Below are 26,988 nucleotides of genomic sequence, written 5' to 3'. Positions count from 1 at the left end.
CAAACATGTAGGGGTGGGGGGAAATCCAAGATACACTTGGAAATGGTTAAAAAAGAAAGCCCCTGCTGTAAGATGGAGAATGGTGTGCTAATTCTGGGTTTTGTTCAGTAAGAGAAACTGGTTGTATCTCTCCCACGTAAGATGATTACAAAAAGTAAGTTGATACTTGCAGTGAAATGGAAGAGACTGGAGGTCTAGCTTGCCACCCTCTTGTGTGTCCTATGAGTAAGGAAGGTAAGAACTATTCACCAGTAACTCCCTCTCTTCTGTTTTGAGGCACCCAGCCAGGGTTTAACTCTTAATGCCAGAACCCGCTTCAGAGGAGGTGTTTTTCCTTAGGACTGAGGCGCCTGAGGAAAGGATTAAACTCTCTGTCTCCTGTCTGCTGGATCCAGATTAATATCAGCCCTACCCCCAAGGATATAATTTGCATTTTTTTAAAAGAATGCATATTAAATACAAAGGTAAATTTATACTCAAGTCTACTTTAGACCTGGAATTAATTAATAAGGCAGTGTACAAGTTATTAAAGTGGTCATATGTCAGAGGACAGTCCCCTGTTAGAAAACATCCCTTGTCTGAAGGGTGTCTATTCCAAGCCTGATTTAAAGATTAAAAAAAACCCAAAAAGAGAAATGCAGGGGTCTTGAAGTTGCCCATCCAGAGTTTACACCTGAAGGGCATACATCATCACCCAGTTACAGCCTTCCCCACTAGGGTGAGACAGACACTGTACTTCTATATGAATCACTGTTAGCATTTTTGATGGTATATATCAGCATATGCACATTTTATGTAAATGTTAGGGTGTTTTTGACAAAGTGTAAGAGGATATCTTAGAAGCAACTTAGTTTCCTTCAGTTATTATGGTGAGGTTACATTTAATTATTATATGATTAAGTTATGGTTAGATTTCATTTCCCCCTGCAGGGGAAATGGAAGGTCTGGATCAAGCAACTCAGTTAGCTTCTCTTTTCCAAAGCTGCCAAGTAAAAGAAAGACTCAGGAGAGTGCATCCAGGAATCATTTTCTCCTCAAGAGATGATCTCTTGAGGTTGGCTGCTGGGATCGATTCCTTTAAGGATGCTGCCTCCCCCCCCATCCCACACACATTGGCCAGCATGCAGAAATTGCTACCCTACCATGACTGAGCACTGGATGGTTGGGTGGGCCTGACTCACGTTACGCTAGTCTTTCTCAAGGTGTTCCCTTCCAGAGGTGTTAGATAATTATTCCTATCATCCCCAGACAGCATTGCTATTATCTGTGCTGACAAGGAATTGTACTCCAACATATCTAGAGGGTGTTGAATAGAAAAAAGGCTCCATTATGGTTGAATGTTCATTGTAACAGGCAGGGGATATCATGTGAAACTTATATTTTAAAAGAGCCTCATGGTGGAGTGGTTAAACTTCTGTACTGCAGCCAAAACTGTGCTCATGGCCCGGGGTTCAATCCCAGGTAGCAGCCGTCTATCCTTCCAAGGTCAGTAAAATGAGTACCAAGCTTGCTGGGGGGCGGAGCGGGGAGAGGCATTGTGTAGCCTGTATAATTAACTTGTACACCACCCAGAGAGTGCTTTAAGTGCTGTGAAGTGGTAGATAAGCAGCACATTTTACGTTTTTGCTTTTTAAAAATGTGGAAATTAGTTTTTATTTGTGCATGTATCCAGCAGAGATCTAAAAAAAGTAGACAAGGAGCAAGAGGTATTACCATTTTCTCTCTTAAAGATACAATTTTCATTTAGAACCTTCTTTGCTTCACCTTGTTCCCAGTACGTTAAAAAAGGGAGGGAGGAAAGAAAGGGCTGTATTATTTCCCCAGTTACATCCTAAGCAATGGTTTCTCCCTCTTGCCACAATCCAGAAACACTGAGTTCTATTAACTCACTTGTATTTTTAATTTAAATCGACTGCATGGGATTGGTGTCTCCGAGATGTGATATTAACATACGTCAAGTGGGAGAGGGTCTGTGGACGTGTGTTCACAAGCTTTTGTCGTAGAGCTTTGCAGAGTTTCCAAACTGACTGACGCTCTTCCTGTCAGCTCGTATTCTGGGCAAACCCAAGGAGGGAAGCCAGCCTCAAAGCCGAGCGCAGATGACATTTGCAACCCTCGGCCGCATTCTCTCCCCAGCCAGTGATTTATGAGAAATGATAGCTGCGTATCCTCCACGGTACGCTCTCACTGCCTCGCACCAAAGTATATTTTATCAACCCAAGCCACCACATACATCCTGGTCTGAGAGAGCTCAGGCCGTGAGGAGAGTTTGGGGAACGGGGGGGGGGGGGGAGGTCAATAACTGCCATCTAGAACTAGAAAAACCACCTGCCACAGGAAACCAGTTATTGGCCTAGAAGGAAAGTCTCACTTGCTGGTTTTACTTCAACAGCTGGGGAAAGCAGCAACGTAATGGGGAAATTCACCAGACGAGAAGGCTGGCGGGGAGAGGGGGGGGGGGAGCCTTAAATGCTTAAAAACTATGAGAAACCATTTCTTACTGATGAAGCACAAGACTGGTCTCTCACGAGCTCCAACTCAAAATTAAGCCTGCTTTTACCAACAATAAGAATGGCACATACAATATATATGAGTGATATATATGTCTTTCCAGGGGCAACTACATTATCTCCTCACTGGAGACTGGCAGAAAAAAGAGGGGAAGAGCAATGTGCTAGTTCTGGTTCTGGTTCAGTGAGGCAAACTGGCTGTATCTCTCTAACATACGATCATTACCAAAAAAAAAAAAAAAAAACCAGCTTGCCTCCTCCTGTATGTCCTGTGAGCAAGGAAGGCTGTTGTGAGTGAGTGGGAATTCTTGAAGCCAGAGCTCCTGTCATGAGGATTTGGCTACATTTTCTCAGCAGGGTCACAAACGCCTCAAACACTACATTATATTTTAAAATCCAGCCACTTTTCAACATGCGGTCCTTTAAAAGTGGAACAGACTGTTAATCAGGTCTCACCTGTAGGGTACAAAGGTACATTGGACAAAAGGGCTATGGCCACAGTGGAGTGGCCTTTCCTATAGTAATATATGGGCTATGGACTGGATCACAGACCTATGAAATGGTCTGCCTATGGAATAGCACTGAGGAAATCTTTGGTTTGTTTCATGATTGCCTGTTTTCTGTTGGCAAAAAGGTCTGATGACTTCTCCCAGCCTGGACTTTTGCACAACGAAATAAGCAAAGAGACAGATACATGACTGCTGTAGCAACCAGGCTTTGGCTGAGCTGGAAGACACTGGAGCAGTATAGACAGATGGTTGTTGTGGGTTTTTCGGGCTCTTTGGCCGTGTTCTGAAGGTTGTTCTTCCTAACGTTTCGCCAGTCTCTGTGGCCGGAATCTTCAGAGGACAGCACTCTGTGCTCTGGTGTAGTTGGCTTGGGAGTGCAGTATTTATGGCTGTGAGATAGGCTTTTATCTTTTTCTGTAGATGGGTGATTAGTGTGTCGAACTCCACCCAGCCACAAGGACAGGGGATCACTACACACAAAAGACGAGGTAACAACACCCATCAACCACAGTGACAGATAATCTCTTCTCCTTAGCACAACAATACACCCACAACAAGACACACTAAGAGACTGGCGAAACGTTAAGAACAACCTTCAGAACACGGCCAAAGAGCCCGAAAAACCCACAACAACCATTAGATCCCGGCCGTGAAAGCCTTCGCGAATAGTATAGACAGAGTTGGATATTTCTGGTTATGCCTTTCACCCACCAGGGCAAATCAAGAACCTCATTTCCATAAGTCATAAACTAGGGTATGAAAGATGAACAGAGGCTACATCTGTTTTTGGATGCTATCGCTTCAAACTGCAGGTGGTAATTGAATGCAACCTCAAGAAAAATCCCAGGACACATGAGACTAGCATTACAGAGAGAAGACTAACTTTTATCTCATGATATCTTGTTTGTTTTGAATGGAAGGAGGGCTCCCTCCACCTCTGTGGAGGCAGATGCACTAATGTGATCTCCACACCTGTAGCTGTGAAGCAATACAGCTTGAACAGTTTTATCCCTCACTTGCTGTTCATGGCAACTGGGATACATCATTCAGCTTCTATGTCAGGGCTGGGTAAGGCATGGTCAGATATTCTTTGACTGGAACTCTCATGTGCATTAGACAACATTGCCAATAAGGAATTATGAGAGTTGTGGTTCAAAAACATCTAGAGCACTGATTCCCAACTTGGATTGCTACCTCAAAGTGGCGAATCTAGGGGTGGGGTGGTGGTACACAACTGCATTTTTTGTCTTCCTGAAAATTAAATTTGTTTTCTGCCTGCTACTTCTCAAGGTAAATTATATTTTTGTTAACATTTAGCCCTAGTGTTTATTTTTCATTAAAATATTTATTCAGTTTTTTAATGTTAAATTAGATTTATTTTGTTAAAAGCAGATGGGGGATAGTAAAGGGGAGGGGAGGAAGTGTGAGGGTATCACATAAATAAAAAAAGAGACTTGACGCCAAAAAGTGTGGAAACCACTGATCTAGCAGTTCATATATGCTCAATCTTCCTGTTCTACCCGGTTTCCCCAAAAATAAGACCTAATCTGAAAATAAGCCCTAGTATGATTTTTCAGGATGCTTGTAATATAAGCTCTACCCCAAAAATAAGCCCCAGTTAAGCAAAACCTCAACCTCCACCATTGTGCAGCAACCAGAAGAAAATGACGTGACTGTATTTGAATAAATGTAGATTGTTGTACATGAAAAAAAAAATAAAGCATCCCCTGAAAATAAGCCCTAATGAATTTTTGGAGCAAAAGTTTATATAAGGCCCTGTCTTATTTTCAGGGAAGTACGGTATACCACTGCCAGGATCCCCCAGAATGAGATGTACATCCCTGTATCCTGTATGTGTGACTGCTGCTTACTGTCATATAGTGTTTAGGGCAGGCATTACTTCATGTGCAACAGGCACAGAGTATACGCACTCGCCCTACTACATGAACAGCATACCATGGGTATGCAAGACCTACATTTTGGTTAAGCATTTGTAATAATCATGTGACTAATGTATAACATTATATTTCAACACCATTTGTGGTATCATTGAAGACGCAACAGAAATAACTGTTCTAAAGTAGATTGAATCTACTGATTTCCCTGTCAAATTCTCCCTAGAGATTAGTACAAATACTTCTGAATGAATAAAAAAGAACTAGTACAGTACAGCTGAATCATAAATCAATCACAATGAATCACAAACCAATATATATTTTGGGAGGGGCAAGGAGAGGTGTAGTATGCACTTGCTCTGCAAGGTTCAGCTGAGTCTGATGGTCCGATTCTGCTGAATGTCATCAACAACAGGACTGAATCATTTTACCTGACAGTCACACACGCAACAATTAAGGCAAACCTGTTTCTTGGATCTACAGTACTGTTTGCAAACAGGGTAGAGCAGGTGGGTCACACACCTGAATGCTTCCCTATGGGGGAAAGAATCCTTGTGCATATATAACAAACTAGGCTCCTATTATTCTCCTTAGGTTTCTACCTGCAGGGATCTCAACAGGCAGCCTGTTAAGGCAAAAGCAAAATGAAATCTGAATTATGCGAAGGGGGCTTTCACATTGTGGTTGATTTTATTACATGAGCTCTACTTTCAGCTCAGGAGCCCTTTTGCCACCACACCTTCTGTTTGGACAATTTCCTAGGCCTCTGCCATAGCAATCCCAGTGGGGAGCTGACAGAACACTTACCAAGTGTAAAGTATCTGCTTTCTGTGTTTGTCTCTGTCGGCTCTTCTGGGCTGCGATACGATTCTTTTCCCTTCTTTGTACTTTCCTCATGTCATCAGAAGATTCCTGAGAGGAAAAGACAAATGCACATCCAGAAGAATGTGACGCCTTCCCAGTGTCATCTAAGGATAGTATACTCGTATAAGCAGTAAATCTTATGAATGGAATTCATCTCAGAAATTCTCTCTTTCACTTGCAACAGAATTTGTGTCAGACTGATCGATACATTCTCCCTCTCTAAGTTTGTCCAGATCCCTATCACAAGAGAAGTACTGTAAATCCACGAAGAGGTTGAGGTAAACAAATGATTCCCAGATGCTGTTAGACTATAGCTCCCAGAATCCCAAGCCAGCACATCTGATGGCCAGGGCTTTTAAATATACAGGTCTGTGCATCACTGAGATAAACTGTCCTTCCCCAATGCAGCATTATCCAGATGTCTTAGACCAGCCATTCACAACCTTTCTTTGGCCATGACCATGAACATAATAAGAAATATAGGCTGAATCAGGATTGTATAAGTCAGGGGTTCTTAACCTTTGTTACTCGGATGTTTTTGAACTGCAACTCCCAGAAACCCGAGCCAGCACAGTTGGTGGTGAAGGCTTCTGGGAGTTGCAGTCCAAAACTCCTGAGTAACCCAAGGTTAAGAACCAGTGGTATAAGTCACATAATGAACCTCATAAGGTGGTATGTGAAGAATTGTTTCCAGTCTGTGGTCTTCTTCAAATGTGCCGGTGGGGGTAGCCCAGGGGACCATATGGCCCCTGTTGAGAATGGCTGTTAGACTACAGTGCCCATCATTCTCAAACAGCATGCCCAATACTAAGGGATGACTGGAGTTGCAGCCCCATACATGTAGAAGACAGTAGATTAGGAAAGCTTAAAAATTTTACTTTTTTTAACAGCAACTCTTCTTGTTTGATGAAGATTTGGTAGAGATTCTTCTCCTGTATGGGAGTTTAAAGGATCTGCTGACTGCTTTTAACCATGTAATGACTAGTCTGTCCCACTCACATAACCTATTAACTCTTTGCATTTTGTTCAAGTTTAAGGCCCTGCTCTTAACAAAGTAAATAGCTGATCTTCATTTTAAAGCAACATATATCTTTCAAGGTCATGTTTGACTCATTTAAATATGCTCAGACAACATGTGTCCTTTCCTCTTCTCAAAAGATGCTTCTCTCCTGGGTGTTTTAATGCATGCTAAGGAGAATGGCTCAGCTTGAGCTGTGCCAAGCAGATTTGCAGTTTCCTGTTGCATGAACAATATAACCAGTTCTTCTGCTGCCACATCAATGAATGACATTTACTGAGGTTGCTCTTTTGTTTTTCTATTCATAAATTAGATATTCTCCGGTTTATTCTTTAGCCACTTCCTAGATGTCCCCACTGAAAGGTTTCTCTCCCATCTCCCTAGTTCTCACTCTGTGCTTTCTCTCTTTCCAAATACAAACGGAAGGATTTGTCCTGTTATTCTGAGTGTCGCCATTCCCTTGCCTTCTGTAGTTTCAGCATAACGAGGCAGAACTTGAACATTGGAAGCATTCATTGTCCTTTCACCTTTCTCTTGTAGAGCGCTTGCCCTACCATTAAGTCTAACAAAGCATCCATTTCAGGCAGCCAATTCAAAGGGCCATGAAAGGCACATTTATTACTACCACAATCATCATTAATTACATTTTTACCAACAGTTGCTTGGTAGATGTTCTGCCTGAGATGCCGTGGTCTTTGGTACCAGGCACCATCATGGATGGAGGCTGATGCTGTTGTGCTTCATCCCAGGCAGCAAAATGTTTCAATCCAGTGTTGATGCTGCAGCAAGCTTCACCTGTTGAATTTCTGTATATTGTGCTGCTACACACAAGTGCCAAGGCTCTGAAGAGAGCGGACAGAGAGTGAAAAGCATCAAGCTAATTCAGATATAACAGTCCAAACTGTACCTGTTTGCTGGATGAAGATGTCTGGCTGAAGCTGCAGGAATCGCTGCTGTCAGAGCTATGGGGCATGGCTCCCCCCCCCCCGCCTTTTAGACTCCCTCTCTTTGCCGGCTTCAAGCGCCTTGAGCAGAGCGTTTCCGCCTTCGTTCTCCTTTGGTTCTTCCTGTATCTCTCTCTCTCTCTGAATCTCGCTGCCTTTTCTTTTCTGGCTGATCCGTCACTTTCGCTCCCTGAGTGTGTCTACACTGCTCTCCTCTTCGTGTCTGCTCCTCGCTCGCCTCTCCGGCTCTCTCTTTAGAGCTCAGTAGTCTGTGCGGTTTCTCGGAAGCGACGGGACTCGACAGAAAGTCACGTGGGCGGAAACTCTGAAGACCCAAAAAGCCACCTTTGGGGAAATCAAAATAGGGTGAAGATATTTTTTTCAAAAAAAAAAGCAAAACAAAAACCGAGTAGCGTGGGACAGGAGGGGGTTTCAGCTTCGTAACAAACGCTAAAAGGGGTTGGGAAACATAATAAGGGTGGGGGATTCACAGAGTCGGAGAAAAGAAAACAATTTGGCCACCAGAGTCCATTACACTAAAAAAATAGTCAATTACAATAACCTTGTTTAGGATTGTTCCTTACTATACAAGTAGCAAAGACTCTGAAACAGTAAACGGCAACATTCCGTAGTAATAAAAACAATTAAAAACCGGTCAGGAGTCATTTTTCGCGCCCCAAAGGGTTTCCAGCGCAAAGGAAAATTAAAAATCTGCATACTTTCAGCTAACACAAGCAAAAGAGACCCCACTTTGCCACGATTGTTCTCTGGACAGTGCAAACACACACACACACAAAACCACCTTCAACGTTTCGGGCAGTTACATCAATGGCCCTTCCCACCCAGCAATTATTTGTGCATTTAGAACCCTTTAGCCTCTTTGTCATGAACTTCAAACGAGTTGTTGTGGAACAAGGAAACTTCAACAATAGATTACAGCAAGAAAACGACAAAGTTACAATTTATTAGGGAAGTTCTACTTTCTCACCAGAGGTTTAAATTAGGACGCAGATTTCTTACTGCACCAAATGTGTTGATTGGTTGGTTCACCTAGCACCAGAGTTATTCGCAATGTTAGCAACAGCTTGGTGAATGACCAATGATAACGAGACCATCTTCCAGTGTGAGATTTACGTGTGTGAGAGTTAAAATTTATAACTCACAGGGCAAATTGCCATGTACTTAATGGGGGAAGATGCACTTGAAATCACATCACAAATATTTGCTGGATACTGGAGTGCACCAAAGAATTTCAGGAAAAATATCAGTCTATGGTTTATAGACTACAGCAAAGCCTTTGACTGTTGCATAGATCATGGGAAATTATGGGTTGTTCTGAAAAAACAGGTATGCCTCAGCACTTGTCTTGATGCACCACTTGTATTGTGGACAAGACGCTATCATTAGGACAGAATATGGAAAGAAAGAATGGTTTCTTATAGGCAAAGATGTAAGTATGGCACGTTTTATCATCTTATCTAATCAATCTGTACACAGAACATATCGTACAAAAAGAGACTAGTTTCAGATGAAGGAGGAGTAAAAATTGGCAGCAGAAACATCAATATGATATGCAGATAACACCATATAACTGGCAGAAAGCATAAATGAAATTACTTTTAGTAAAAGAAAAAGAAGAAAGTGCCAAAGCAGGACTGCAGTTGAACATTAAGAAGACAAAAAAATCATGACTACAGAAGAAGTACATGACTTTAGTATTGACAATGAAGAAATTGAAACGGTTAGAGATTTTGTATACTTTGGTTAAATTATCAATCCAAATGCAGACTGCAGCCAAGAAAACAGAAGAAGGCTGAGACAAGAAAAGGCCACAGTGAAATGGGGGGGGGGGAATCATCAAATGTAAAGATGTGCCACTGAAGAAGACTAAGACAATATCACCCACACTCTTACATTTCTGATCACCATATTTGGGTGTGAAATCTGGGCAGCAAGGAAAGCTGATGGGGGGGGAGAGAATGATGTATTTGAAATGTGGTTCTAGAGGACAGCTTTGTGGATACCCTGGACAGCCAGGAAAATGAACAAGTGGGCCCTAGATCAAATCAATACCTGAACTTTCTTTGGAGGCAAAAATGTTGAAACTGAGGCTGTCCTGTTTTAGACACATCATGAGAAGGCAGGATTCCCTGGAAAAAAACAATAATGCTGGGAAATGTGGAAGGCTGCAGGAAAAGAAGAGCAAGTACAAGATGCATTGACTCAGTAAAGGAAGCCCCAGGATTCAGTTTACAAGAGCTGAGCAGAGCAGCTGAGGACAGGACTTTCTGGCGATCGCTCATTCATAGGGTTGCCATATATTGGATGCAACTTGACAGCACATAACAACAATGGGTACTAGTTACATTATGAGACAAGTACCTGATTTGCACAACCAGTGCATTTCTACTAGTGTGACAGTATTAGTTAGCCACAGTTCCTTGTGGTGCATTGCGCAGTTTAACCCATGCACATGTAAATCACCAACAGGATTTTGGCCAATGTAATTAATACGGACAGTACATATTGTGTTTCGTTTCTTTCCATCTTCAGCATCTCCTATCCCACCTGCAACTAAGAAACTAAGAGTTCCCTTTTTCTCTCTCTGTCTCTGTTTCTGTCTCTGTGTCTGATACTGTGGAAAATTTGTACGTTCATGCTATAATAGACATGTTAACCTTAAATGTGGCTGGCTGGATATCTCAGTGGTTAGGTATCTGGCTGTAGAGCCAGGGGTTGGGAGTTGGATTCCCTACTGTGCCTCCTGCGAGCTGAGCCAGCCTGTGTGGCCTTGGGCAAGCTGCACAGCCTCAGGGTGCTGCCAGAAGAAAGGAACAGTAAACCACCTCTGAGTATTCTATACCGGAAGCTTCCTAGAGTGGTCTTTTAGACCAGATGGGTGGGGTATAAATAAATAAATAAATAAATAAATAAATAAATAAATAAATAAATAAATAAATAAATAAATAAATAAATAAATAAATAAATAAATAAATAAATAAATAAATAAATAAATAAATAATATTCTCTGCCTGGAAAACCCTGAAAAGGATCACCATAAGCCAGAACTGATGGCGCATGATGCTTCTGTTTCCTTGGGGGGGGGTGGCATTAATGACAGATTTTTATGCACACAAAGAAGGGAGGTACAGAGTGCCATATTCCAGCCCTGCATTTCTCCTCTTCTCCCTTTTTAATTTTTGTAAGTGGCATAGCACTGCATTGTTTCATCACTGAAGACCCTTTGATTCTTTTTATTTCCAAAATCCATTTCCCACTTTTTTAAAAAAAATTACTGCCTACTGTACTATCGTACGATGTAGTCTTAATTAACAGATGTTAAGCAATGTTAACTTTGCAAAACTGGCAGACAACAAACATATGTAAAGGCAAAGCTACAGAGCCGGGATATCTTCAGCTCTACAGCTCTTAAGTGATGCAGTGCTATAGTAGGAAAGTTTTTTTTTTAGTTAAAAAATTAAATTAAAACAAAAATGCCCCTTTCCACTTCAAAATAGAATGGGGAGTACCATTCATTGTCATGGCCAGGCCACACCCTCCTCTGCACATCACCACTGACATGTAGGAAGAACAGATCATCCACCTGACATTGGAGTGATCTAGGCAATCTCATAGCAAGAAAACCATGTTTATTTGGACTGAGCCTAAATGTCTGAAATAAATAATAGGTTCCCAACCTGGATCAGTTCCCCCCATGGAACAGGTGGGGGTGCTCTAAGTAGAAAATTGTGTAGCCAAACTTTTTTAGAGTGATCTCGATCATTCCAGAATGAGGTTACAGAGTGGGATGGACTATCATTCTGTTCTCTCCCTCTTTGTGTGCATAAAAACCCAGTATTAATGCTGACCCACAAAAAAACAGAAGGGGCTCCAGGAGCGATATTCCCATGTGAACGGAAGGAGCGATCTAATTAAGCCCCACCATTCCAAAGCAACCCAGCCTAGATGGCTCCCTGTCACTAATGTAAAAGTGAGATATACTGTACCCATTATTGTTAATTATTGTTTGTTACTGTCCTTGTTTCAGGTCCTCAAAGCTTTACAAAGAACTGGAGTTGAATAATATTCCTCAGAGTTTTGTAATATCGCTTACTGGGAACTGCCCAGAGTAGTAGCATGCCAGTAGATGGTGAAGTGTAGCAATTTAATTAATGTGTATATTCATTTAAAATCTTGATGTTTAGCTTGATCCTCCATGGGGGAGATGATGCGACTGATTCCATGGGTCATACTGCAGAGTGGATGTGGACAGAACTCCAACCAAAAGAAACACACAGGCTATAAGGATTGAATATAGAGAAGTGTAACATTTCTTCCCAAAGATATCTTAGACACTTGTGCATCTCTCTAGATGCAAACCAGCACAGCCATTAAGTGGAGTTATACAGCTGCCTCAGGTGGCAGATGCTGGGAGGAAACCACATGATTCTTGGTTTGAGAGCTGTGTACCAAGCATAATGTGTGACCTGCCCTATGCCTGTTAAAATAGTATGCTGCCTTCAGTTGTGGTGGAAGAGGATGCCCAGAGCCGTTACTAGAAATTCAGGCTCCTGGGACTGTGCTGTGCTATTGGCTGGGCTTTGGTCACATGAGATTGGTGTATGCTGGGGCAGGAATGACAAGGAGCACTTGGGCTTGAGCATGTAGTGGCCATGGAGGGTCTGATCTAAGCTTGCTTGTTTTGTATTTCTTTTTGCCCTAAGCGGAGCAGCTGGAGGCAGCAAACATGCTCAAGGCAGACTGGCCTGCATCCTTCTTTCTTTCTTTCTTTCTTTCTTTCTTTCTTTCTTTCTTTCTTTCTTTCTTTCTTTCTTTCTTTCTTTCTTTCTTTCTTTCTTTCTTTCTTTCTTTCTTTCTTTCTTTCTTTCTTTCTTTCTTTCTTTCTTGGTCTTGATCGGTCAGTTGGTTAGTTGGTTGGTTGGTTACACTGCAAATCTATGGATGACCTCCCCCAGCAGCTTCACATAGTTGTTAAAGAGCATTGGGTAGATTGACAAGCCCTGACACTTGAGGATCCAAGGAGTGAACACCTCCTCTCCAGGCTGCACTCTCTGGACATTGTCTCCAAGGAAGGACTGGAGCCAGCTTAATGCTAGAGCCACAATCCCCACCTCTGAGAGCCTGTCCAGAAGGACAGTGTGTTTAATGGTATCAAAAGAGATATCCAGGAGAACCAGAAGAAACCTTCCAGCAACAAATATCAAGGGTTGTGTTTGTAGTTTGTACCCTATTATGAATGTTGAAGGAATATTCAACTGGCAGTCCAGCTGGCTTTTGTGCATAGTACATGAGGGGGATGTCATCTTGATCATCATGTCAGAGGCGCTGAGACAGCCCTGTGTAACTGCCATATACAATGGCATCCCCCTGACCCATCACCGGGAACTCTTGGTCCCCTCTGAAGGCATGATGGTGAGTCAAGCACTCAACTAATGGTATTGTACATACCTAATGACAGGTTGATAATCCTGGATTGACCGAGAAGCAGAACTCACCAAATGTGAGCACTAGTGGTAGCATGCAAACAAAAACCACCTGGCAATGACTTTCAACGTAACAGTCAGTCTTTTGTCCAAGAGTGTTTCAAGGACCCAGATGTGGGATTCAAACTCTCGTTGGGGTTTTCTGGGTTTCAGAAGCAGAGGTTATCTGTGGTCTTAACAGAGACTAAAACTACAGCCCAGGTTTCAATCTTTGTGCAAACTGTGAGAAGCAAGGAATTCCTCAGAGATGCAGTGGCTTCTGGGTCTGTGCACTGCTGTTCAAATTTCTTCTTCTGCATTCAGTATGTTGTTGAGTAATAATGGCCAGAAGACATAGCTATAAGAGCAAGGTACTGTGTAGACTACAAGGCGTGCCCTTAGTTGAACTGGGGAATCACTCGGGGAACCCCAAGAAAACTGCAAGGATTTGAAACTTCTTGTGAAAAATAGACGAAGTTGAATGACAGGGATATGCCCCACAAAATCCCTTGTTTAGTTTTCTACAAACTGACCAAATGATCTCAGGAGCATAATAGTGACTCTCTGAGCCTCAGAACAAAAACACATCTTCAGTAAAATATGTCTTTCCTGCTGGAGGAAAGGTTTTGCTGAATCCAGTAGGCCATCAGCTGATTGTAATGCTCTGTTGACATGTTGTTTTTAGTCATTAAGTTGTGTCCGACTCTTTGTGACGCCATTGACCAGAGCACGCCAGGCCCTCCTGTCTTCCACTGCCTCCCGGAGTTGGGTCAAATTCATGTTGGTAGCTTCGATGACACTGTCCGCCTTCATTATGATCCAGCTCTCACTTCCATACATCACTACTGGAAAAACCATGGCTTTGACTATGAGGACATTTGTCAGCAAGGTGATGTCTCTGCTTTTTGAAATGATGTTGAGGTTTGTCATTGCTTTCCTCCCAAGAAGCAGGTGTCTTTTAATTTCGTGGCTGCTGTCACCATCTGCAGTGATCATGGAACCCAAAAAGGTAAAATCTGCCACTGCCTTCATATCTTCCCCTTCTATTTGTCATGGCCATGATCTTAGGTTTTTTTGAGGTTTAGCTTCAGACCATTTTTGGCACTCTCCACTTTCACCCTCATTAAGAGGTTCTTGAACTCCTCACTTTATGCCATCAGAGGGGTATCATTTGCATATCTGAGGTTGTTGATATTTCTTCCGGCAATCTTAATTCCGGTTTGGGATTCATCCAGTCCTGCCTTTTGCATGGTGTATTCTCGATATAAGTTAAATAAGCATGGGGACAATATACAGCCTTGTCGTACTCCTTTCCCAATTTTGAACCAATCAGTGGTTCCATATCCAGTTCTAACTGTTACTTCCTGTCCCACATGTAGGTTTCTCTGTAGATAGATAAGGTGGTCAGGCACTCCCATTTCCTTACAGACTTGCCATAGTTTGCTGTGGTCCACACAGTCAAAGGCTTTTGCATAGTCAATGAAGCAGAAGTAGATGTTTTTCTGGAACTCTCTGGCTTTCTCCATAATCCAGCACATGTTAGCAATTTGGTTTCGAGTTCCTCTACCCCTTCGAAATCCAGCTTGTACTTCTGGGAGTTCTCAATCCGCATACTGCTGAAGCCTACCTTTTAAGATTTTGAGCATAACCTTGCTAGCCTGGGAAATGAGTGAAATTGTAAGGTAGTTGGAGCATTCTTTGGCACTGCCCTTCTTTGGGCTTGGGATGTAGACTGATCTTTCCCAATCCTCTGGCCACTGTTGGGTTTTCCAAACTTGCTGGCATATTGAGTGTAGCACCTTAACAGCATCATCTTTTAAGATTTTAAATAGTTCCACTGCAATGCCATCACCTCCACTGGCCTTGTTGTTAGACAAGCTTTCTAAGGCCCACTTGACTTCGCTTTCCAGGATGTCTGGCTCAAGGTCAGCAACCACATTATCTGGATTATCCGGAATATCCAGATCTTTCTGATATAATTCCTCTCTGTATTCTTGCCACCGCTTCTTGATGTCATCTGCTTCTGTTAGGTCCCTTCCATTTTTGTCCTTTATCATGTCCATCTTTGCACAAAAGGTTCCTTTCATATCTCCAATTTTCTTGAACAGATCGCTGGTTTTTCCCTTTCTATTCTTTTCCTCTATTTCTTTGCACTGTTGGCTCTCTTGTCTCTCCTTGATATTCTTTGGAAGTCTGCATTCCATTTTCTGTAACTTTCCGTATCTCCCTTGCATTTTGTTTCCCTTCTCTTCTCTGCTATTTGTAAGGCCTCGTTGGACAGCCACTTTGCTTTCTTGCATTTCCTTTTCTTTGGGATGGTTTTTGTTGTTGCCTCCAGTACAATGTTACGAGCCCCTATCCAAAGTTCTTCAGGCACTCTGTCCACCAAATCGAGTTCCTTAAATCTGTTCTTCACTTCCACCGTGTATTCATAAGGGCTTTGGTTTAGATTATACTTGACTAGCCCAGTGGTTTTTCCTACTTTCTTCAGTTTAAGCTTGGGTTTTGCTATAAGAAGCTGATAATCAGAGCCACAATCAGCTCCAGGTCTTGTTTTTCTGACTGTATAGAGCTTCTCCATCTTTGGCTGCAGAGAACATAATCAATCTGATTTCAGTATTGCCCATCTGGTGATGTCCATGTGTAGAGTCACCTCTTGTATTATTGGAAAAGAGTGTTTGTGATGACCAGTTTGCTCTCTTGACAAAACTCTATTAGCTTTGCCCTGCTTCATTTTGAATTCCAAGGCCACACTTACCTGTTGTTCCTTTTATCTCTTGGCTCCCTACTTTAGCATTCCAGTCCCCGATAATGACAAGAACATCTTTCTTTGGTGTCAGTTATAGAAAGTGTTGCAAATCTTCATAGAATTGGTCAATTTCAACCTTCTCAACTTTGGTCGTTGGTGCATAAACCTGGATTACTGTGATGTTGAAAGGTCTGCCTTGGATTCGTATTGAAATCATTGTATCATTTTTGAGATTGTATCCCAGAACAGCTTTTCTCACTCTTTTGTTGACTATCAGGGCTACTCCATTCCTTCTACAGGATTCTTGCCCACAATAGTAGATATGGTAATTGTCTGAATTGAATTCATCCATTCCCATCCATTTTAGTTCACGCCCAGGATGTCAATGTTTATTCTTGTCATCTCCTGTTTGACCACATCCAGCTTGCCAAGATTCATAGATCTTACATTCCAGGTTCCTATGCAGTATTTTTCTTTGCAGCATCGGACTTTCCTTTCACTTCCAGGCATGTTCGCAACTGAGCGTCCTTTCGGCTTTGGCCCAACCACTTCATTTGCTCTGGAGCTACTTGCACTTGTCCTCTGCTCTTCCTCAGTAGCATGTTGGACGCCTTCCAACCTGAGGGGCTCATCTTCCAGTGTTATATCTTTTAGCCTTTTGTTTGTGTCCATGGAGTTTTCTTGGCAAAAATACTGGAGTGGCTTGCCAGTTCCTGCTCCAGGTGGATCGCGTTTAGTCAGAACTCTCCACTATGACCTGTCTGTCCACCTTGGGTGTCCCTGCACGGCATAGCCCATAGCTTCTCTGAGTTACTCAAGCCCCTTCACGGCAACAAGGCAGCAATCAGTGAAGGGGTCTGTTGACATAGTTCTGCCTAAATTTCCACCCATTATCCACTACAGAGAAATAAACCAAGTTCACCTGTCATAAGGTCTTCCGATTTCTCAAGGAGGTACTGGATGTCTCCTTGAGCATACATAAATGCTGTGATGCTTACACAATGGATCTCTGTAAGGGGAAAAAGTGCAGAGGAAATGCAGGTGTTTTTCTTTCTTTCTTTCTATTCTTTCTCCATGTTACTGTTATGCGGTTTCCTCCTTTAATTTTTCTTTGATTTCTTCAAGGTTGGCCCACTCCATGTTTTGGAAAGCAAAGCCCTCTTGAGATATTTCTCCCCTGAGAGAAAGAATAGCTGAAGGCTCTACACTCCCATCTAAACTCTTTAGCATTGCTTGCCACCTGCACTAACACCTCACAAAATCTTGATTTTAATGATTTTATCACAAACTCAGGCTGATTCATAACTTCCACAACTGCCAGACGTCTACGCATGCATCTTTTCATGCGTGACATCTTATGCAAATACTGTAAGCCCTTAAGGGCGCATGTGTGACAGCAAATGATTTGCATAGAAACATAAACAAGTCTTCTTATCATGAAAACTGTGGGGGCTACGTTTTCCATGACAAGTGACAAATTCACAGTCCCAGTGAATCACACTCTCTATTTGCTAGATGATTAACTTCCCACAGTGTCATCACCAGTATGTCTCTTTGTGGTGTGACTTTTCTGTTGCATAGTACCTTGTGGGGATCAGTGAGACCGGTTCATGCATTGGATATTCTCTGAGATTTAAAAAAACTGTTTCTAGGCAGAGCAACAGTCTTATATGGTACCTTTAACTTGAAAAAAAATCATTATAAAACGAGGACGGTTGGGTGTTTGACTGAAGTGGTCTCACCCCAGAACTTTTCCCCTCTGTGTCCTGCCCTCACACCTTGTCAATCACCCCCCCTCTCTGCCTCAAGGCCATGGGCTTTCCTCCAGTGACATCAAGGACTCATCCTCCCCCCCTTTCCCCCCAGTGATGCCTCTGCTCTTTCCAGGGCTTTATCTCTCTCACTCACACTCCATCTCCAACAGCTCAGTGTGGCGTGGGAAGGGAGGCAGCTAATTGCACCCCCCTCCCCCCCACTCGTCACTCGCCACCTGGCCCGTCCTCTTTCATTCATCTCAAGCCAGCAAACGTTTCTACGAACCAATAGTACATTTAGGAATTGGTTCTATAGAACCGGTGCAAACCAGCTGAATTCCACCTCTGCTCTTGGGTCTAAAATACTCTTCGACGTACGATGGGTCGAAGTCATATTCTTGGTATCGACGCCGATACCCATGCCAACTTGCTTCCACATAAAGTGGTCCCTCATACTTGGCCACAGTTTGATGCTGAGACGGGCATGTAATCACAATTGCATCTCAATGTTGAGAAGGTTGCTGGTCTGTTGAATTATGTCAACGTTTCATGAGATGCTTCCACAGAGATTGCCTTGGTAGCATCTCTGACTTCGACTTCTGAGCCACTGTTGCCCACCCGGTGGATATGGGGCTAGAATAGACCGAGACTGGGCTAGAAATGATCTCAGCCTCTGAAAGGCCGTGGCTAGGTGTCATTTTAGCTCTAGAATATTCTGAAGAGTCCTGCGCAGGCGCAGTGTAATCCATTCATATGCATTCACAGAGACCACGAAGAAGAAGCTGCAATTGATGGAGTTCTTTGCTCACATTCCCTACTGCTACCTGGAAGAAGTTAGCGTTGAGAGAGGGGACATCTTCCCTCACCTCCACAATATAGTAGCAGAACAGGCTGGCTGATGAAGGAGCAGGAGACAAATCTGCAAGCAGTCAGTATTTATATTTTGTATGCCAGATTAAGCTGGCTGAATAGCTCAATGATTTAGTTATCCAGCTGCAGAGGTTGGGAGTTTGATTTCCCACTCTGGATCCAGGGAGAAAAGCCAGCCTGTATGGCCTTGGGCAAGTCCCACAGTCCAAGGGTGCCCCCAGAAGAAGGGAATAATAAATCATTTCTGAGTATTCTCTACCTCAGGGGTGGGCAATTAATTTCTATAGGAGGCCACATGAAAAATCTGAATTGTGTCCGGGGGTGAACCAACTTTACTTAAATATAGGCCTCCATTAGGTGGGTAGTAATAGGCCCCCAATTTGTCATCATGTCGCCTGAGCAAGGATCGCTTCCGGTCTCCGCAGCCTGCAGCTCAAGAGTAACAGTCAAAACTCGCTAGATCCCAGCGTCAGATCTCGCGGGTTTAGCTTACTGCTATGCTGGGTAACCGGAGCCGGAGCTCCAGTTCAGTGGCAACGGGTGGACCAGACAGGAGTGGCGATGGGCGGACCAGACTGGAGCGACAACTGGCAGGCCAGACTGGAGCAGCTCGCAGGCCATATACGGCCCACGGGCCACACTTTGCCCAGGTCTGCTCTACCTGGATAACCCTGAAAAGGGCTGCCATAAATTAGAATTTCACAGCACATGATGATGATGATGACGATGCCAGATTTAATTTTAAATTATGGATGATCTGAATCAAAAGAGAAAAAATTGAAACTATTTACCACCTTTGTTGCTTTATGAATTCCAACGTAGAGCATTAAAATTTGTGCTTGTATCCCTTCTACAGGACTCAGGAGAGCTAGGCTTGAAGTAGGGTTCAAGCCATAGAAACTCACTAGAGTGTGTGTGGAACTGGTAAAACCACTCCTTAAATATCTCACATACCTTGAAAGCCCTGTTAAAGTCACTGTAAGTCAGAAGTGCCTTGACAACACATGATGCATCCTTTTTGTTAAATGTTTCATGCCTTTGAACAACCAAATCCAGTACTGTACATCTATTGTATTTCAACCAAACAGAAAGTTGGCACCACAAATAATATACGTACTTAGGAAACTGGCTGGATCAGACTGGGGTGCAAACACATAAACAATAAGAGCAAGAGCTTTGTCCTTGTGGAACTCCACAGCAGAAAACGCTAGTGTGATATGGTACAAATCAGCACATGCCAAACAAATGGATGTAGCTCTCAACGCATTATTATTAGCTGCTTAAAACCTATCACCATTGAAAAAGTCTTTCATTTGGCTAGCATTATATACATACAGTGATAAGACAGTGGCATTAAATATCAGTCAGCATTCCCCGCAGCAGTGTAGTGGATCTCTAGCCACAATACTCACTAATAAATGCTAGCTAGTAAAAACTGTTCGACAATAATTAATGTTTATTTATTACATAATTAAATATTTGTGAAATATAGCATTTTGTGGCCAAAAATGCTTATTTTAAGTTTTAAAAATTAAAACATTGTGTTTATTTTTGATTTTTAAATAATGAATAGAACTTTTGCATAAATTGAGATAAGATAAGAAGAGACGGTAGACACATAATGGTTTCTCAGAAATTAAAAAAAACAAACTAGAGAAATGTTGATCTCAAGCTATGAGAGCTACTGTAGGGTAGTGAATAGCATGTTCAATTAAAAACAATTACATGCTGTCGATTCTGACTTGTGGTAATACTTCTCAGGGCTATCTAGGTAGAGAGTAACCAAAAGTAATTTACCATCTCTTTCTTCTAGGGGTGCTCTTGGACCCTATAGCTTGCCCAAGACTACCTAGGCTGGCTCTTCTCCTGGGAGGCACAGAGGGAAATTGAACCCCCAACCTCTGGCAGCCAAATGTCTGAGGATCACTCTCCCCTCATTTATCCTGCCAATGAAGTATTGGACCAGGACTCTAGAAACATGGGTTCAAATTTCTATTCATGAAGATTTGTGATTAACTTGGGCCTATCTTATTCTCTCAAACTTGCCCTTCCTCTTGGAGGCTGTTTCAAAGCTATATTGAGAAGGAGGTGTGCCATGGAGGGCACCTTCAGATGACTAAAGGAAGGGTGGATATAAATATATCAAATGAACAAATAAATTCTGATACACATTTGTGTTCAGGGTTGATACAGATTACAGTGTTGGTCTTCTGTTCTGCAGAGATGAGGGAGAAGGACTCATTCTGTGCAGCAGTAGACCTGTAACTTTCTATAGGTCTTGGACATTTCTGAATTAATGAAAGACAGATGGGTATAAAGGGCACTGTATTTAGCACAAGAGGAGTTACTTGATTCAGAGTATGTTTCCTATTCAACTGCTTTTCTGTAAATCCAGCCACCCACACACTCGTTCTTCCTCCCTTTGCTGGAATTGTATCTCTAGTCCAAATACAGGCAGAGACTGAAGTGTCAGAAAGGTCTAGGGTTTCCCCAAAAGCACCACAAATAACAGCTCAGCATGTTCATTCTGCAGAATGCTGATAAGCATCAGAGCAAAGTGGATGTTACCGGCATGAGAGTCAATTCCTGAAGCTTCATGAGAGACACCAAACCACACGGTTAAACTTCTAATATCCGAAGGCAGGTCCTGCCTTCATATCCTCAGTGCTTTCTCTGGCTAAAGCCAAAAGGCGTCTGTGGTTTACATTTACTTCTGAGTATGAACTCTGTTGTCCTCTTACTTTTGTGCACAATGGTTGGGGTTGATCATCAAGGCACCCAGGGTATGAATGTTCCTAACCACATGCTGAAATGCTAGCTACTGAGTGTCATATGCAGTCCATGTGGCACTGCCCCCCCCACCTGGTGGTTAGAAAAGGGCCACATGGCCTTCAAGCAATGGATCACGATTTATAGTATTTGTTTTGTTGTTTAGTCATTTAGTCGTGTCCGACTCTTCGTGACCCCATGGACCAGAGCACACCAGGCCCTTCTTCTTCCACTGACTCCCAGAGTTGGGTCAAAGTCATGTCGGTCACTTCGATGACACTGTCCAACCATTTCGTCCTCTGTCGTCCTCTTCTCCTCCTTTATAGTATAGAAACCTATTAAACCAAAAGGGGGAAAAACCTGTTATTCAGTGGAGTTAAATTGTAAGAGTTACGCCAATCTGTAGTGTCAATGCAAGGGAGAAGGAGGTGAACAAGTCCCTACTTAGCCCCATTTAACACCTAGTTATCGCCACCTGGCTTCACCTTCATTGGTCACCCTGCACCAGTCACTATTAAACTGAATCCTATCATAGAATCAGGGCTCTGGATATCTTACAAGGAATGGTGTTGCCTCTAACGTATTTCTTCTAGGGCAATAACATTACCAACACTGCTACTTTTTTAAAAAAAGACAGCAAGACCATTACTTTTTCTGGTGTAACAAGTCATGTTTATTTATTCCTGAAAACCTTTTTTTTAATATTGGGGGGAGGGGTTTGGTCATTTTTGTATTTTTAAAATATGCAATACATCTATGGCATTTATTTAGTGTTCATGGGTGTATGTTTGTGAATAAAATTGATTAAAGAGCAACGGAAAGTAAACATGCTAATAACAACTAACATACTGAGGAATTCTCCAGTAATGAGTAACATGAAATAAAGAGAGAGAGATGGACAGATGGGAAACGTCATGTATAGTGAGCAACGTGGGGCTGATATATTTGCAAGGTAAAAACTAGCACAGGGGAGAGCAAACTGGGCTACTAGAAAATATTTCCCTGATTAGCTCACTTTCCCCTTGCAGGATGCTATTGTGGTGGCTGTTTTTATATAAGACAGCATTCAGAAATAGAATCTCCTACCCGCAACAAGGATTAATGCTGCCCTCTTTATCAACTCAGAATTCTACCATTTTACTCTGTTACATGTTTCAAGAAGGCCTAAGAGTGTTTGCCAGAATAGGTTTCTAATCTTCTGCCTGTAATGTCAGTGTTTAGCATCCCTTTCTCAGTAAGCTGGTAATTATTCTTTTGGCTAATGATCAGAAAAACTAAGCAAAGAGGCCAGCTGGCAGGTAATTGAGTTCTTTGCTCACTTTCCCAGTTGCTACCTGGAAGAGGTTAGTGTTGAGAATGGGGTATCTTTTCTGGTCCTCACAACAGGTTGGGAAAACAAGCTGTGCCAGTGAAACGTCTCCCTGCCATGCAGCCAATGAAGGAACAGGAGACAAATCTGCCAGCGGACAGTCTTTACTAGAGATGGGCACAAATTGAACAACAACAACAAACACGAACTGGGCTAGTTTGTGCTTTGGTTTCTGGAAACCAATTTGCTGAAATGAAAAAAGTGTCAGCCTTTTCTCTGCTCGGGGCTTCATTTTGCCAAAGCCCACCCCCTTCTTGGTGTCCCTTCCATTTCCTCCACCGCCGCCATCTTCAGCCGCCTAAAGTGGTCAAATAGACCAGATAGGCGGGGTATAAATCAAATAAATAAATAAATTCAGAGCCAGTGGCCCAGCTCCGTCTCTCCACCCCAGCCTATCAGAGGGGGGTGGAGGCAATAAATTCCCCTCCCCCAGGCATGAAAATGGTACATTTTCCTGGGGTTTGGAGGGTGGTTCATGGTTCATGTGTAACCAGGAACCAGGAACTATCATGAACCACTGGTTTTCTGGTTTGTATCCATCTCTCGTCTTTACATTTCCCATACGTTAGTTAATTTTAAATGATGGATTAGGTTGTGCAGCTTCACTTGTTTTGCCTGACAATGTCAGTGTTTAGTCCAAATGCTGTGTTACCTTTCCATGGGCAATGCTTTCCTTTTCCTAGGCTGCAACTACATAGCCAAATACCGTGGTACTTGCTCCACTTATAAAATTGGTGAATTTAAAGTGTTTTTTATGACCAAATGACACAAAGGCTGATTCAAATCAGTCCACTACTTTTTGCACCCAAAGCAGCTCCCCTTCCCTGCTGCTGTGGAGTTCTACTTTTTTCAAGCCAGAAGTATTTGAACGGGCTTTTCCACATGGGGTTAGTTGTGATACATTCTTATAAAGTGGAGGGGAGGGGTTTTCAGTGATGTAGGCAGTTTTTATTATCATCATTACTATTATTTTCCATATTCACATGCCATAAAGGGGTCAGCAGAGGAAGGAAAGATTGGTAAAGGAGGGACCAGAGGAAGGACAGAAAGAAGTAAGGGCTGTGGGCTGGAATGCAAATCGCATTACATCCACTATGAAACATGGACTCAGGACTCAATCCACAGCCCCTGTATGAGCACTGAATGCGATTTCAAACATAATACAGGCTGTGAATCAAGTCATAGCAAAGCTAACTTCCTCAACATGGTGTTTTTAGCATAGTTCAGACTATAATCTCAATCAGCATAAACTATTGGCCAGCACGGTGTAATGATATAATGGTTCAGAGTGCTGGACTGGTACTGGGGAGATTCACATTTTACTCCCTATTGAGCCATGAAACTTAGCAGGTGACTTTGGTTTAATCATGTTGCCTCTTACCCTGAGCTAGCTCCCTGTGCTATCATAAGGATGAAGTGGGAAAGTTAGAGTCATTTTATACCACTGTGGACTCACTGGAAGAAATGCAGAATAAAGGTAACAAATTAGATGGATAGGTAGATAGATATGCAGATTTGTGTTTTTAACTGGGGAATTCTGGGAGTTGTAGCCCAAAGTTCCCAAGCTGCACAGCTCAGATAGATCCTGAGACAAATTGACAAACTAACATATTTAGCTGCTGTCTGAGCTGACAGATGATATCTCTCTCTCTCTCTCTCTCGGCCATGCAGACCATGGAAGTCCAAGTATGGAAACCTCCACATGAAACACGTCCAGAAATGAAGTAAATACATGAACAGTGCAGAACAACATGCCCAGTGCTTCTCTGAAGCTGCACACGCTGAGAGAGGAGAGATCTGTGGGAACACCATTTACCATTACTATGGATCTTTGCATGGACAATTCAATGAGACATTCCCAAGGAAATTCATCCTGGAGGAAAGCAGCAAGAAAGAAGGAAAGATAGAAAACAGCCTGTAGAATAACTAAGTTGGAAACATGTAAAGATGCTGGGAACAGGGGTGGCTTGTCAACATCTGCTTCTGTATTGCTGGTCAGAGTGTCTGCCCCAGTGTCAACTGCTCAACCTACCAGGTCATCACAAATGGGTCGCCGCCTCAAGGGAGACCCATAAGTCTTCTATGAGAGCTAGGGCCTTTGTGGTGGCTGCATCTTTGTGGGATCAGCTGCTGGAGCAGATTTGCCTTGGCCCTCTCCCTAATGAGATTTAAGAGGCAATTGAAGATATGGCTCTTCAGGGCGGCCTTCCACACTGACCCTTGTCGCATTGAGGTACTCTTACGTCTCTGTCCAGTTGTTTGTTATCTGTATTTTTCTGCCTCAAGTAGTTGTATTAATGCTATGGTATCCTCTATTTTTATGTTGTTAGACTGTCTATGGTTTTATTATTTTAATAATTTGATTGTGCATTTTATTGTGAACCGCCCAGAGTAGTGTTGCGGCAATAATGGGTGCAGTATATTAAATTTAACTAACTAAACAAATACAGTGGGGGCTTGACTTAAGAACGGCTTGAGTTAAGAACATTTTGACTTAAGAACCGCTCTCATAGGAAAATATTGACTTGACTTAAGTACTTAGATTTGAGTTAAGAACTGAAAAAAAACCACGTGGGAGGCAGGGAAAGTGCAAAATTTGAACTTTCAGTTAACTGTTGGCCAGTGAAAAGGGTGCCTGTCTGCTTCCTCACTCCTCCCAGCGTTTAGAGAGTGGATTGGGAGACAGTCTTCGGACTGCCTGGTACTGTACTGCCTGGACTGTATTTTCCCTGCCTTCCCTGAACCTTTCTTGACCTAAGAAAAAAAGAAACAAAATACCCCCCTCTAGTGGTTGAAGGCGGAATAGCAGCTTCCCATTAGTTTCTATGGACGGAAAAGAGCAGATACGGATCAAATGGTTTTCAATGCATTCCTATGGGAAATGCAGATTTGACTTGAGAACTTTTTGACTTGAGAACTGCCTTCCAATACGGATTAAGTTCTCAAGTCAAGACCCCACTGTATGCTACAGAATCAACCCCTTCTCCATCCCACTTAATTCAACGATGCAGATGTTGAGGAGTATAAATGACATGACATCTGCAAATCAGCTAAGGAGAAGGACATGGAATGAGGGGCAGTGGTGAGAGTTTAGCGCACAAAGGGAAAACATGAAGGTAGAGGTATTTAGGTTGCAGGGGAAGGAGGGGGTGTGAGTAAGTTCTGGGTTCAAATCTGGCTGTTCCTTATCTTGAGTCAAAGATGATGCAGCAGAGTTATGAATAAAAGAATTTTTATTATTAACATCAAGTGAGTCATTTCGGTTTACTTCACTTGAACAACAGATAGATAACTAGGGAGGGGATTCCTCCCATAACCACAACAAAGAACGCTCATCAACATCTTTTAACAACAGGTTTTTTTCTCTTATTCTGTCTTGTTTGTTTTCTTCAAACGCTGATTGCGTCCCACACACAGTGTCCCGCAACACGGGTGACGAGCCCATTCTACCATTACAGGTTGCTCTGTCACCCTCTTCGAGTCTCCTGTGGGGGTTGATCCCTCTGGACCGGGAATCCTGGGATATATTATGACAGTCCATTCTATAGGACTCAGTCCTGGAATAATAGGGTGGTAACTTGCTTTAGAGGAGGTCCCTTCTCCTGGGTCCTCTACACTCTCAGCCACTCTCTTTCAGGGTACTGAAAAGAAATGTCCTGTTTTCTCTATTCCCTTTGTTTCTTGTTCTGGATACATGCTCACTTTCTCAGTCTCAGTGTATGTCCCTCCTATTTCTGTAGTCAAAAATACATCTACTTGCTCCCTCTCCTGACTTATCCTCTCCCTCGTCTCAGTCCCCAACTGCCTCAACGGTTCTTTCCTCCTCGTGCCTTCTCTTTCTCCTCAAGACCTTTCTAGTTCTCCTGCGCAGCTGTCTCTTTCCTCTTTTTCCTCACGCGTCTCTGCAGCTGGTTCTTTTGTTCCTTTAATTTCTCCTTCCTTTCCTCATTCGTGAGGGGACGGCTCACTTTGACTCTTACTCTCACAGGGGGACCAACTATTTGGGAGTGGAATATTTGACATTATGTACATCAAGCATTACCATGTAGAGAGGAACTGGTGGAGGTCACAGGTGGAGAGTTATGAGTTGCATCTGATGGGGACACCGAAGAAAGCCTTCTCTGTTGCTGATCCCAGACTTTGGAGCTCCCTCCCACAGGAGGCCAAACTGGACCCATCTTTGCTGTTCTTCTGCAAGCAGGCAGAAACCTTCCTCTTCAGGCAATCCTTTCCTCAGTGACTAGCTACCTGTGC

General features: G+C 42.8%; 1 protein-coding gene across 3 annotated transcripts in view; it reads right to left on the bottom strand.

Annotated features, from left to right (window-relative positions):
* The window catches only part of LOC110079107 (basic leucine zipper transcriptional factor ATF-like), a 107,713-nt gene extending 99,515 nt beyond the window's left edge, over positions 1–8,198 (bottom strand). Inside the window, exons 1-2 of one of the 3 annotated variants that reach the window (XM_020793915.3) lie at positions 7,704–8,198; positions 5,722–5,826 (exon numbers count right to left, since the gene is read on the bottom strand). In XM_020793915.3, the coding sequence (XP_020649574.1) occupies positions 5,722–5,826; positions 7,704–7,769 (171 nt within the window). In that variant the 5' untranslated portion in view covers positions 7,770–8,198. Of the gene's footprint in view, positions 1–5,721; positions 5,827–7,448; positions 7,627–7,703 lie in introns of those variants that run through there. The other 2 variants (XM_020793914.3, XM_078392921.1) reach the window with 2 other exon arrangements.
* Between the last annotated feature and the right edge of the window lie 18,790 nt (positions 8,199–26,988).

Source organism: Pogona vitticeps, chromosome 1 (assembly GCF_051106095.1).
Source record: "Pogona vitticeps strain Pit_001003342236 chromosome 1, PviZW2.1, whole genome shotgun sequence".
NCBI classification, from domain to species: Eukaryota; Metazoa; Chordata; class Lepidosauria; order Squamata; family Agamidae; genus Pogona; species Pogona vitticeps.
The sequence above is the reverse complement of the archived record's forward strand: the minus strand, read 5'-3'. Positions and strand labels throughout refer to the sequence as shown.